The 12,085-nt window shown below is 54.9% G+C and overlaps 1 protein-coding gene across 1 annotated transcript in view; it reads right to left on the bottom strand.

Moving 5' to 3' along the window:
* Window positions 1–144: 144 nt before the first annotated feature.
* The window catches only part of COG1 (component of oligomeric golgi complex 1), a 12,457-nt gene continuing 516 nt past the window's right edge, over window positions 145–12,085 (bottom strand). The window contains exons 2-14 of the mRNA XM_004693469.2: window positions 8,536–8,785; window positions 8,220–8,401; window positions 7,914–8,084; window positions 6,153–6,309; window positions 5,486–5,696; window positions 4,404–5,195; window positions 3,735–3,881; window positions 3,382–3,543; window positions 2,473–2,600; window positions 1,935–2,043; window positions 1,430–1,539; window positions 1,272–1,350; window positions 145–327 (exon numbers count right to left, since the gene is read on the bottom strand). Of these exons, the coding sequence (XP_004693526.1) occupies window positions 190–327; window positions 1,272–1,350; window positions 1,430–1,539; window positions 1,935–2,043; window positions 2,473–2,600; window positions 3,382–3,543; window positions 3,735–3,881; window positions 4,404–5,195; window positions 5,486–5,696; window positions 6,153–6,309; window positions 7,914–8,084; window positions 8,220–8,401; window positions 8,536–8,785 (2,636 nt within the window). The 3' untranslated portion in view covers window positions 145–189. The remainder of the gene's footprint in view (window positions 328–1,271; window positions 1,351–1,429; window positions 1,540–1,934; window positions 2,044–2,472; window positions 2,601–3,381; window positions 3,544–3,734; window positions 3,882–4,403; window positions 5,196–5,485; window positions 5,697–6,152; window positions 6,310–7,913; window positions 8,085–8,219; window positions 8,402–8,535; window positions 8,786–12,085) is intronic.

Below are 12,085 nucleotides of genomic sequence, written 5' to 3'. Positions count from 1 at the left end.
CAGGCTCTGACTGACGCCCGAGTCTCAAGTGTTGCGAAATGACTGGACAAGGATTCACTTGGTGTTTCAAGGAACCAGGGGGCCATGTGCTGCAGGAACTGGAAAGACTGGTGTTGCTTAGAAAGAAATGGGCAGAAGCACCTCGGGGAGAAATACAAGTTTATTTAGAGCGATGGACGTGCTCCTGTGTCATTTAGTCATACCAGAGAGCCAGCCGAGTTTGAACAGTGAAGGTGCAGATGCGTCCTCATCTTCACTGACAAACTGTCTGAACAAGGAGCCAGGATGTGTCGGGTCACCTGCTCGGGACAGTGCCGGGGGCGTGACCTGCAGTTGCGTGTAGAGGAAAGTGCCTTAGCGTCGACCGAGTGCCCCCGCCACGCTGCCCGCCCCGCGGCCACACAGCACACCAAGCAGGTCTGAGCAGCAGACATGCTCACGAGGAAGCTGCTCTTTGTCAAGGCTTGAAGGGACATGGGGCAGAACTGAACTTGGGGCGTGAGGCCCGTCAGGAAAAGGTGGGCCCCCCGCCTCCTTCCCTGGGAACCGGGCAGCGGCAGCCCAGCCTGCCTGCGGGGCTGGCTCGTGCAGGGCTCTCGCTGCCATCTCCCAGGCTGAAAACCAGATATTGGACAAGGATTCTGGATCTTAATGGGTGTGATGGCAGGATGTGGAAAGGACACACTGCTACTGTTTTGTCTAACGGTAAAGCAAACAGCAGCTAGACGCGGTAAGAAGACAGGCCGTTGGAACTCTGAAATGACACATACACACAACACGATTCAGAAATACACAGCAGGACTCCTGCAGGCTTACTGCATGGCAGCTAACTGAAACAAAATGTGCATTAACAGGAAAATGTAAAACCCGAGACAGCAAATTTCCTTTTTTCCCAGCCCAACTGAAAAAAGATGATGAAACCAACACTGAAACAGGACACTTTTCCAAACAAGTACAACCACAGTGCTGGAGTTAGCTACTCTTACCCGCCTCACAGCGAGAGATAATCTCCATCCCGTCCTGCAGATTTTCTACAGCTTGGCAGCCCGAGATGCATTTCTATTGGGAGGCTACTTGATAGTGTCAACGGGCATCTCCTAGGACTTCTGTTAGCTCAAGCTAGTAAAACCTTGTACTTGTGTATTGCGCCGCCATTAAAGCAGCATTAGTGCATTGTCATTCAGTGCTGATCAGTTATTGAGAGGCTGCGGGCGGGTGGTTTGGGAAGGAGGGACAGGGCCACAGGGCTGAATCCTGAGGCCGGTACTAACCTGGGCTTTCGTTTCGATGCTTCTGCTGGTTAATTTGGCCTTCCGAGAGCTTGTCATACTCAGCGGAAGAAGTCCAAACCTCCAAGACAAAGATGAAGGAATTTTTTAGTAGCACCAACAGGAAAAGTCGGGGCCTAGCCAAAGCCTCCAAGCCTTACCTGATCTGACTTGATGCCAGCGGCAGGATGTTATGGGGTTCTTGGGAGTTGAACACACTGCTCCTGGGGGCGAACTGGTTCTCCGTACCACTAACCAGTCCCAGCAGAACCTGATGGATAAGGACGTACATTGCATGCCGGGTCTGACTGGCCAGGTAGAAAACCCCTTCTCTTGCCAGCAGTCTTCACTGCACTGCTTCTAACTTTCCTTTGGGGGGCTGTGTGCTTGAGGGGTCAGTGCTTCAACAGTTACTGTTCTCATGACCCAAGTCAGTCTCAGTCGTAGCTTTTTTCTTCCTCTTTCGGAGGCCTGGACCCTCACCCTCGCCAAAGGAGTCAGATGCTGGCTGCCTGCACACGAGAGATCTGATCTCCTTTAGCCCCTAGAACTAAACTGCTTGCGTCTCCGCCCCTCCCTGCACTGCCTCCTGGGGCCTAGTGCTGGGGCAGGCTGACCACCTTGGGGCTGTGGCCCTTAACTCACACCCAGCACGTCCACACTTACAGAGGTTCGCTGCACTAGTCGGTTAAGGTTGCTGTTGAGGTGGGGTGTGAAGACGTCCAGGTCGAAGGGATCAATGAGTGCTTCCAAGTAGTCAGCCACTTTTTCAACTCTGGAAAAGGGGTCACAGTGATGCACATTTTTAGGACAAAACTCAACCTTAGGAAGTTTTAATGCTATAGAAATCCTGGAGTGGATTTTTCTCCCTAACCTTGGTTGACTGAGCACATCCTGTCACTGACCCTCATGCTTAGTTGTCCCCAAGCACACTGACGTGAAGGGGTGTCTAAGTGAAGCCCGCTCCTCCCCACATTCGAGGAGTAGCTCAATGGTACCCAATAGTTGTGGGACTCAGAAGAGAGGACAGAGTCTGCCCGCTGTGCCTGACCATGGAGTGTCCAGCAGGTGGCCTTTGCTGATCTGGTAATCGAGGCTGCTGTTGAAGACAAACCACTACGAGGAGTCAGGCTGTGACACCCAGAAAGGGGGGTTTTTACAGCTAGAAGAAACTGGACTGGGGGAACCCAGAGAATGACGGTACCTGCTGTCCTGTTTGCTTCGGCCACTTTTCACTTCCTCGGCCTTGGCTGTCAGGACAATGTTGAGGTAACGCAGATCGTAAAGCAGCTGCAGGGCGCGGTTCTGGGTCATTGGAAACGCACCTTCTTTCTGCAAATGAATTCCCAATCCCCGCCTGAGTTAAATGGGACCTAACTTGTTATATGAGCCTAGCAAGCAGCTTCAGGCTTGGGTTGTGCTACAGCTTGCTGCTGCAGAGGGAGGCAGAAGCCTTTATATTTCTAATGCCAGCTGGGTCTCGTGATGATAACAAAAACAGGTTCTGACTGTTTCTGAACTGGTGCTAAGCAAGACTCCTAGCCTAACAGAAGAGAGACCTGGCCCTTAAAACAGCGTGGGAGGCCGTGAGCGGTCATTTTAAAGGAAAAAAAGCTTTGTGTGAAGAGAGAGATGTACCTGAATTCTTTCTAAAAACAGGAGCTTCCTGTCTTAAAAACCTTCCTAAAGGGCAGGGAAGACAGAGGGCAGATGCTTCCCAGGAGAGGGCAGGTGGGGCAGAGGCAGCAGCGCCTCAGGAGTCTGAGCCAGGCGCGTGCTCTGCGATCATGAGACTCTCCCTGCCCCCTGAGCAGGGCCCACAGGGTCACATCTATGCCGAGGAAACCGGCAGCGGGCGCGGCCGGCTGGTGCCGGAGCCTGAAGCCAGGCCTCTGACCGCAGCATCCACGCGGCTTGCGTACTGGACTGCCCTTGTGGGAAAGGCCCGCTCGGCCCTTGAGAAGGTGCAGTTAGACCCACAGCCCTGCTGGCTCCCGACCAGAGAGCCCAGCGGAGTGGTCTACGCGCGGAACCCTCGATGCCGACGACCCAGCCCAAGGAAGCGCTACGACTTTAATTTATGGTTTTAATGGAAGAAAATGTCAACCCCTACCTTGATCTGTTTTTCTTCTGAAAATTTCTCATAGGCAGCCACTACCTGAGTCATGCAACTCTTTAGCATCTCCTGCAGCGTCACCTTTGGCAAGGCATGGCCTCCGACCCGGTTAATTTCCTGGCACAAACTAAACAGGAAGGACTGTACATACCAGGATGGCTAAAAAAGAAAAAAGGAATGCCGAGCGTCGCCTCGCCCGCGCTGGACGAGAAGCGGTGAGGCGGCCTCACGCAGCCCCACGCAGCCCGACTCTTGCTCCGAAGCTGGCCAGGAGGTGACCTTCCAGTCGTTCCGTCCAGAGCCCTTATTCCTTCCTTGTCCAGCCAGGGCTCCCTCACCTGCTTACCTACCTGTGCTGGGAGTCGGATCTTGGAGGTGACGCTGCTGCCAGACTCTGCTTCCTCCTGAATTTCTAGTTCATCCCAGCTGGTGGCCGTGGCCAGGACTGAACCCGCATCATCTGAAAGTAACGACTGGGTGAATCCATGAGTCAGAACCTGGTAATAAAAGACACGGGTCCACACAGGCTGCTCAGCTCCTTAGCAGCGTTTGCTTCAAACCCCAGAACAGCCCTGAGGTCAGCTTCAGTGGCTCAGGTCTCATGTGGGATGGTGACAGCAAATGCCACTCTTCAGGCTGACCACTGACCGGGGGCGGCAACAGCGGTCGGTCTTGTTGCTGACCCCCCCGCAGATGCCAGGGGCCTCCTCTGACGACACCCGTGGGACTATAATGGGAACGTGATGTTTAAGTGTAAGAGCAGGAATCACCATCCAAGAAGAAAGTCATTCTTACCAGCTGCAAAGGGGGGAAGTTCCAGCTTTTGTCTATAAAAATCTAGGCTAAAACGAATGGAGAAGCGTCTCATCTTTGTGCTACCTGACAGGTAGGGGAAGTAACTGTATAAGGAAGGGACGGGTCCTTCTTCTACTCAAAGACCCTACGAAGGTTGGCGAGCCTGGACTATGGGAAGGGCGAGCCCCAACGGGGACCGGAGCCCAGGATCGCGTGTCACTCACCCTGACCACCACAGAGCTCCAGACCCGGTAGCCCGTCACACTGTGCTGGAGCAGGAGCTCCCTGACTTCCTGCCACTTGGCCTGCGTGGGAACGATTTCTTGTGTTTTCCCCTTTCCTTGTTTTTTCAGAGCCCAGGAGTCCCTGGCTGGTCTCTCAGGGCTCCCTGATTTTCCCAAGATGCATTGCTTCAGGTGGGGACACAGTTCTCCCAGTGACTGGCAGAGTCTGGCCATGAAAAGCACAGCATGCAGCTTGACCCCACGGAGGACATCCTGCTGTCCTTGCACCTCTTCCTCGATGCGCTGCAGCTCTGCCCGGATGCAGTCCGTGATGTGCAGGATGCAGGCCGCCGAGCGGGCCCGCAGCATCTCCTGTACCGTCTCAGCATCGGAGTACCGGTCGAAGGCACAATTCTTGGCTGGCGCGGGGGAGAGGTCCTTGGACAGTGGAGGGTCACCAGACGGGAGGTAAGCCAGGAGGTCATCCAGTGTGACCTTCAGTTTGGAATCTAGGGCAACGCAGAAGCTCTGGACCGAGGGGCTGATGGCTTGAGCCTTCATGGAGAGTCCACTTCCGGCAAGCTGCCGCCGGTTTGCCACACTGACCCAGGCGGCGTCAGAAGGCAGGTCGTTGGGACTCTCAGACCAGAGGAAGAGAGACATGTTGTGCTCGAAGTGGAGGTGCTTACTGGAAGCGGAGCTGCTGGCGCTGCTTTCGAGTTCCTGCAGCGCGGCCATCAGCAGCTCTTTGGAGCTGCTGGAGATGGCGTCAAAGCCTTCTGCTGTCAGAGTCTGCAAGAGAAGGACAGAGGGCTTCTAACCCAGCTCCTTCCACGAAAGCCCCCAGCACACACCAAGCAATGTTCTACCTAGCAGCCAGACCCCCCCCCCCACGCCCGAGAGAAGGCAGCGGTGAGATGGCATCGCTGCTGGACAGATGTGCGCCCAAGCCTGGCCAGCCTCGTCCTTCTAGCCGCAGAGTCCCGATCTCTGCTCCTCTCCAGGGCTCCTGACCTGGCATACGTCAGCAGGGTAGGCCAGACAGAAGCGCACACTGGGACTGGCCATGACACCGCCCTCACCTGCAGTCGGTCGAGGAAGAGTTGCTGCATCAAGTCCTCCCAGAACAGGAGTGGCTTGTCCAGCAGCCGCCGACACACCACGTCCCAGCTGGGATTGGTGGACTCGCTGGTGAGTAATTCCCACATGGCATCCCGGACCCCTGCCAGGCTGCTCATGTTTTTCACATACGTAAGCAAGTTGGTGATCCCATTTTTTATGTCTTCATTACACCTGCAAACAAATTATTTTCCTCAGGCCCCATCAGACTCCAGGGGCCTCACACCTCTATTAAGAAGAGCGGCAGGACTCCCCTTGCTAACCTCTTCCTGGGTCTCAGTGGAAACATACAGCCCAGCATTTCTAGCTGGGATGGGAGAGGGCAGGCTTCACCGGGCCTGCCCTTGCTTTCCTGGGCATCTAGAAGGACACCTAGAGCCCCTCAGAAAGGCTTCAGTTCACTAACTAAAAGTTTTAGAGTGGCAGAATGTGACATAAAGGAATTTGAATTCCTCTACATAACACTTCCGAAGACCAGCCCCTCCCACCGCAGGGCTAACTCGCCACAGACGTGGTCAGGGCAGCGAGCCAGTGGCCGGGCAGAGGGTGGTGTCAGAGCCGTCCAGAAACCCAGGCCTGTTCCTCTCGGGCTGCTGCCGCCGCCAGCCTCAGGAGAGCGTGGCTACTTACATGTGGATCCACTTCTGCAGCGTGTCTCTCAGGTACTCCTGGCTGATGGGATGTGCCAGCGTGCGCAGGGCTGGCTGGAACTCCACGACGGAGGCCGGCAGGTGTCTGAACCAATGGCAGAGCTTCATCTCCTCTTGCAGAACCCCAACGCCCCTCCCTAAGAGAAGGCCGAGGGAGAGTCATCAGAGCCATCCTTTGAGTGGCTTATTGAAAAATGGACCTAGAAAAGCTGCCAGAATTGACGTTAGTCTTCCTTGCGGCAGATCAGACTGGACTCCTGAAAAAGGAGGAAAAAGACAGTAGACTGTGTCCAGGGCCCCACCTCAGGGAGCGTGACCGCTTCCTTCCACCTCTGCTCAGTCCGTCAGCAAAGAGCAGGGAGGAGCAGGATGGAGGGAAGAGGAGCAGGAAGGAGGAACAGGTGTACAGGCCTTGCTCTTCCCAGAGTAGAGCTCACCAAAAACCAAAGGCAACGGCTCTCCTTTCCTCAGTGCCTTCTACCTCCCATCTGCGGGAAGAGTCGAGGGCCACTCCTTTCAAGAGTGAGGTCCCTCCCAAGAGGGCACAGGCCGAGGCCGTGTGACTCTGGGTGTCTGTGCGCTGTACCCTGTGTGCGAGACCACTCCACGTCTCAGCTTTCCTGGAAGGGAGAGAAGCCTGAATGGCAAGCACAGGAAGGGGAGTGGGACTCTGGCCGGAAGACGGGGTGAGCCAAACAGGGCCTCCACACGCACGTCTGTGGAGCGGCCCGTGTCACCCCACGTACTGCCTCCTCCCACCTCTGCTGTGTCTCCTGTGGAGCTCTGAAGACCCAGGCCCGTCTCCCATGCCAAGGCTTCCAGTGACAGCCGCATGTGGGCACTCCGGGTGTGTGGCCAGCCCAAGTGCTGCTGCCGTGCCGCGCTCCTGCTCCGTCGGCCGCCTCACGCTGCCTCTCGCTGGCGCGAGAACCGCCCCGCTGAACCAGCAACGTCTCCAGTCAACCCGGACCCTCTTCCTACTCTGTCCAGAGCCAGCCCACAGTCTCCTCAACAGACACTGGAGTTGGCCAACGAGAGCCATCTCTCCTGCCCCCTCGTCTGTCACTGGGGTCATGGGAACAGCCTCCTGGTGAGCTCGCAGCTTCCACCCCACCCCACGGGCTTCGCGTGGAATTGCATCTCACTTCACTGGGGATAAGCACTACCCAGACAACATAGGACATTTAACATACTTGAAGGAACTCTGGAACGCCCTGAGGGCCACTGGATGTCCTAACCCCTAGCCTAGTCCGCAGGCTCTGCATCATCTGGCCACACCGCTGGACTGGACGTGTCCACGCTACTCTTCTCCTCGCCCTGCACCTTCAGCCCACCAGCTTCCTCTCCCTCCAGTATATCGACACCCTCCTTGCCTCTGGGCCTTTGCACATTCTCTCCCCTGTGCCTGGCCTTCTGACCTTCCCCTGATAACTCGTCCTTCAGGTCTCAGCTTAAATAACATTTCCTCAGGGAAGTTTCTGGCCTCGATGCTTCCACACTTCTAAGTCAATCTGCACCCTGTCTTTACAGCAGTGACCGATACTGATATTAAAGATACTCATGTGTGTGAGTTCAGCATCCACCTCTACCCTAGACCGTGACCTCCACAAAGGTGGGTCCCTGAGGTGGACAATGTCTGAGGCACTGCTATACCCACAGAACCCTGCACGGTCACTGGCAGATGCAGGGACGCAGCAAATAGTTGAGTGAGGCAGAAAATAACGGTAGGCTCAGCGCTCACCTGTGGGGTGCTGGCCTGTGATGGTCTCCAGGGTCGAGAAGAGCAAGCCGCACGGCAGGGACGGATCTGGCATTAGCCCTTCCGGTAGCGTGTAGAAAAGAGCGTGAGCCTGGTTCAGGGTGGTGGCCAGCAGCATCACTAGGGAGCAAAACTGGCCCTTGATCCCGGCACCTAGAAGAAACCAGCCTCTCAAACAACTGCCTTCCGCGAAAACCCAGAATGCTCTAGAGGCTTCAGTCCCCACGAGCTCATCCCTCACCATTCCCATGTTTCAAAACACAAATTTGGGAGACATGTCCCGCTCACCATGGTTTGGCTGGCTGAGAAGTTTCTGAATTGCTGCCTTTCTGGCCATCAGGAAGTCTGTGAGGGCTTGGCGCGGAGAACTCTCCTCCAAGAGCATTATGGAGCACAGGGCCTCCGCCACCGCCTGGTCAGACACGGCCTGGCTCTTGAGCAGCGTCTTGCTCTCGTGCAGAATGGTGGACCTAGAGCGGGGACACAGGCCAGAGGGAGAGGCCGCTCTGGGAGAAGAGCCCTGGCGGCCGAGGAAAGAAGGCTGCTCCAGACAGCCATGGCGGGAAGTGTCACTACCAGAGACCTTTCTGCGGGGTTGGCTTACCGGAAGTGACTGGCCGCCGCCACCTGCCGGATGAGGATTGGGAATCGGGAGAGGACGGGGCTGTTTCTGGAACTGGCAGAGTCCAGCTGGAGCAGGCTGTGAAGGTGGCAGCAGAGCAGGTAGAGCTGTGTGGCGTGGAGATACTGAGAGGCCTCCATCGAGCTCCAGATCTTCTCGGGAATGTCCAAGAGCAGCTTGATCTGGGCAGCCATGCTGTAGAACTCCTGGGACGGCTGCTGCGGCTGCAGGGAAGGCACAGCATGAGTGAGACAGCCCAGAGCAGGTGGTGTGCAGCGGGCGTGGGGGGGGGTGTGGGGCACAGCCCTCAGTAAGCCTGAGTCTGTGCCGTGCAGCAAGGCATCGAGGTTCCCTGGGGCCAAAGCACGAGACTCGGAGCCTACTGCACAACCCTGTGGGGTGGTCCTAAACGTTACTCCCACTATTTGCTCAGTCCCACAGGGAGGAAAACTTCAACCTAGATGCCTCACCAGCCTGCTGCACCCGCACTTCCAGCAGGCTGTTCTCTTCACGGTCCTCCACCGGTCTTTGTGTGGCTTAGGCCTCAGGCCCCTGCTCCCCCAGGCTGTCCTCCTCAGGATTCCTTCCCCTCAAACACCATCTCTGAACACGGCACTGCTACCATCTTTATCTCCGTCCTCACCACACCTCTGAATCTTGAGCGAGTCTTCCTGCAGCTGCCAGCCGTTCCCCCGTAAGGTTCACTGATCCCACCACCAGCACATTTAAAAGGAAATTCTTCCCACCCACAGATCTGGCCATCTCACCCCCCAGTAGATCTTAGCACCGACCACCTTTCTCTGAGAAAACCGCATCCTCGTGACGGCGCCGTCGGCCACTCTCCACCTCGGTCTGCCTCCACTGCAGTGCTCCCGGGGCAGGCCAGTCCACCCTGCCCTCTGCCGTCAGCTTTGATCTCCGCTCAGTTCCACAAAGCTCCTCACTGCTTATCAGTGGTCACGATTTCCTGTCTCCCCACCACTTTTTCCAGGGGCCTCTGAGTGGTTCTCATATGTGGAGGAGGGCTGAGTCCATCCTCCAGGAAACAGTATTTTGCTGGAGGCATTTTGATCCTCATAATGGGGAGAGAGCCACCATGACAACTAGTGGGCAGGGCCCCGATGCGGCCACGCACCCTACAATACAGGGCTCGCCTCTGCAACGGAAATGACCCGGGCCTCCCTGGTGGCGCAGCGGGTTAAAGCACAGCACTGCAAAGCTCTCCACAGCTTCAGCACGAGGTTGACCCCGGCCGGCCAGGGAGTGGCCCGCATGGCGCAGCAGACCTCTCCTGACCGCTGCTCCCCTCAGCAGTGGATTTCAGTAGATCCCCACTCTGGTGAATCTGCTCACCTGTACCTCTGTTCTGTATGCATAAATAAATCAATCTTTAAAAAAAAGTGATCCAGCCCCAAATGTCAGTAGCACCTAGTCGAGAAGCCACACTTTAATGCAATCAGTGATCTGTTTTCATTGTTACGTGCTCCGGACCTAGATTCCAAATGTCACCTGCCTTTAGGGCCCCTTCCCACTGGGAAGGCCCCAAGGTTGATGTGACCAGAAATCTCACAGTAAATAGACTTAATTATTTTGGGAATCAATGCCCCATTATCCTATTTTTTTCTCTCCCGCTATTTTAAACTTTTTATATATTATTAACTTCTCATTAGTTTAATTCCTTGACGAAACTGTAAGAGCAGGAACTGGGGAGCTTTTGTTTCTTTGTGCCTTGAACATAGAAGGTAAATTTTTCTGGGTTTGCCTGAGCGCCAATCAAGCGAGTCTGCATATGGATACATAACCAAACTTCCCTGTGACTGCAGACACACTTCTAAGGGCAGGGGCAGGCCAGCCACCTGCGAGACCGGACAGGGGCACAGTGGGTGCACGGCTGGGGGCGGTGCTTCCCATCTTCAGTGGTCACTGCGCTGGCCAGTGCTGCCCTGGATTCTCCCGAAAACCCAGGTTGTATTTGAAAATTTCCAACCGGAGCTACCTGAACGTTCTCAGTTTCTTAGGGTGTCAGGGACAAACCCCTTCTCACCCTCTGTGCCCTGTCACCCCTGACTCCCAGCCACATTTCTGTAAAAGCAGGTGTCACTTAATGTCTGAATTTAATTTCACTCATGATATAATGGACATGTTCATCTACTGAAACAGTTCTTTTTAGCAGATCTCAGTTTAAATAGTCATAGTTACTGAGTTCTTTATAAACAGATGGAGAGTAAGTTAGTTCCTCTGTTTTGAGTCATAAACCTCAACTTCACCACAGAGGAAAGGACACAGCACAGTCGCTCTGAAAGCACGGTCTGGTTTCTCTCCATTGAAGCTTTCTGCGACGGGTTCAGGTCTGATGTGACTATAAAATGTGAATGAACAGACACACACTAACTTTAATTATCCATGCTTGAACAGTCTCTGTTGGTTAACTGATAACTCAAAGTAAAAAACCTGGTTTTGAATCCTTCAGAAGGGGGTGGGGGTGGGGGGTGCATAACCACCCTTAGCCCCCGCCACTCAGGGTGTGTCACTACACTTTCCACAGGAACTCTGGCTTTAGCAGAAAGTCACACGCACTTAAAATACTGGCTTTCACTGTCACTTAGCATGTACAGTAGGGCAAAGCATGTTTCACTGCACACCATGCCAGTGTGTCTGGGAATGTGGGAAGTTACTCCTAATGCTGACAGCTAGAAAAACTAGTTTGTACATCAGAAGACAATGAGAGAAAAAGGCAATCTCTCAAAAGCCCCAGTAAAAGTGAACACAGTGGTTTACATCAACAGCGGGCATTTTATGGTAACAGCTGGATGGTGCACCCTGGGGTCTCCTTGTTGCCTAAAGAAAATGAGCACTTAATTATTCATGGCTGTACTGAATTTAAAATGATCAACTGTACATGTATCTTTCAGGATAAACTGCCCTGGGGTGTACAGCTTTAACACCATCATGAAAGCTGTTTGAAATCATAACAGAACATGAAAAAACAAAACAAAATTTCCCAAGCTGCAAATGCCACTCATTAAGTCAAAGACTGAGAGCCGCACACTGGGCCAGCTGCCTGGTGAGCTACTTCAGCAACGGGGGCTGGTCCAGCATGAGGGTGTGTGCAGGCCGGCTCGCCCACATCAAGTGGGGAGTCATGAATGTGTGGAGGAAAGCGCCCTTAGGATAGCGGGGCTAGAGTCACCTCAGCTCCTGAAAATACCCAAGCCCGGCCGTTTGAAAGCTGAGGCTCGGTGGCCGGGTCTGTCCTTGGAGGAAGGAGGCCCTCTGGGATTCTGGAAGTTATTCTTGGGATCAGGGTGGGGGCAAGATTTGGTGAGGGGTGAACGGACGGGGTGGAGGGTGTCCAACGAGGGAGAAATGTGCCGTAAGAAGAACGTCAGGGAATGAGGCGTGGGGACATGTCCGATGTGCAGCGAGAGGCCCAGCTGGCATCTGCGGCTGGTCCTGGGGTCCCGAGGAGGGTGCGGGAACCGCGGCCGGAAGTCGGGGAGGGCCCCGCGGGCGCGGCGAAGGGCTCCGGGCG

This window comes from Condylura cristata, unplaced genomic scaffold (genome assembly GCF_000260355.1).
Source record: "Condylura cristata isolate star-nosed mole 26May11 unplaced genomic scaffold, ConCri1.0 scaffold00038, whole genome shotgun sequence".
Classification (NCBI taxonomy): Eukaryota; Metazoa; Chordata; class Mammalia; order Eulipotyphla; family Talpidae; genus Condylura; species Condylura cristata.
The sequence above is the reverse complement of the archived record's forward strand: the minus strand, read 5'-3'. Positions and strand labels throughout refer to the sequence as shown.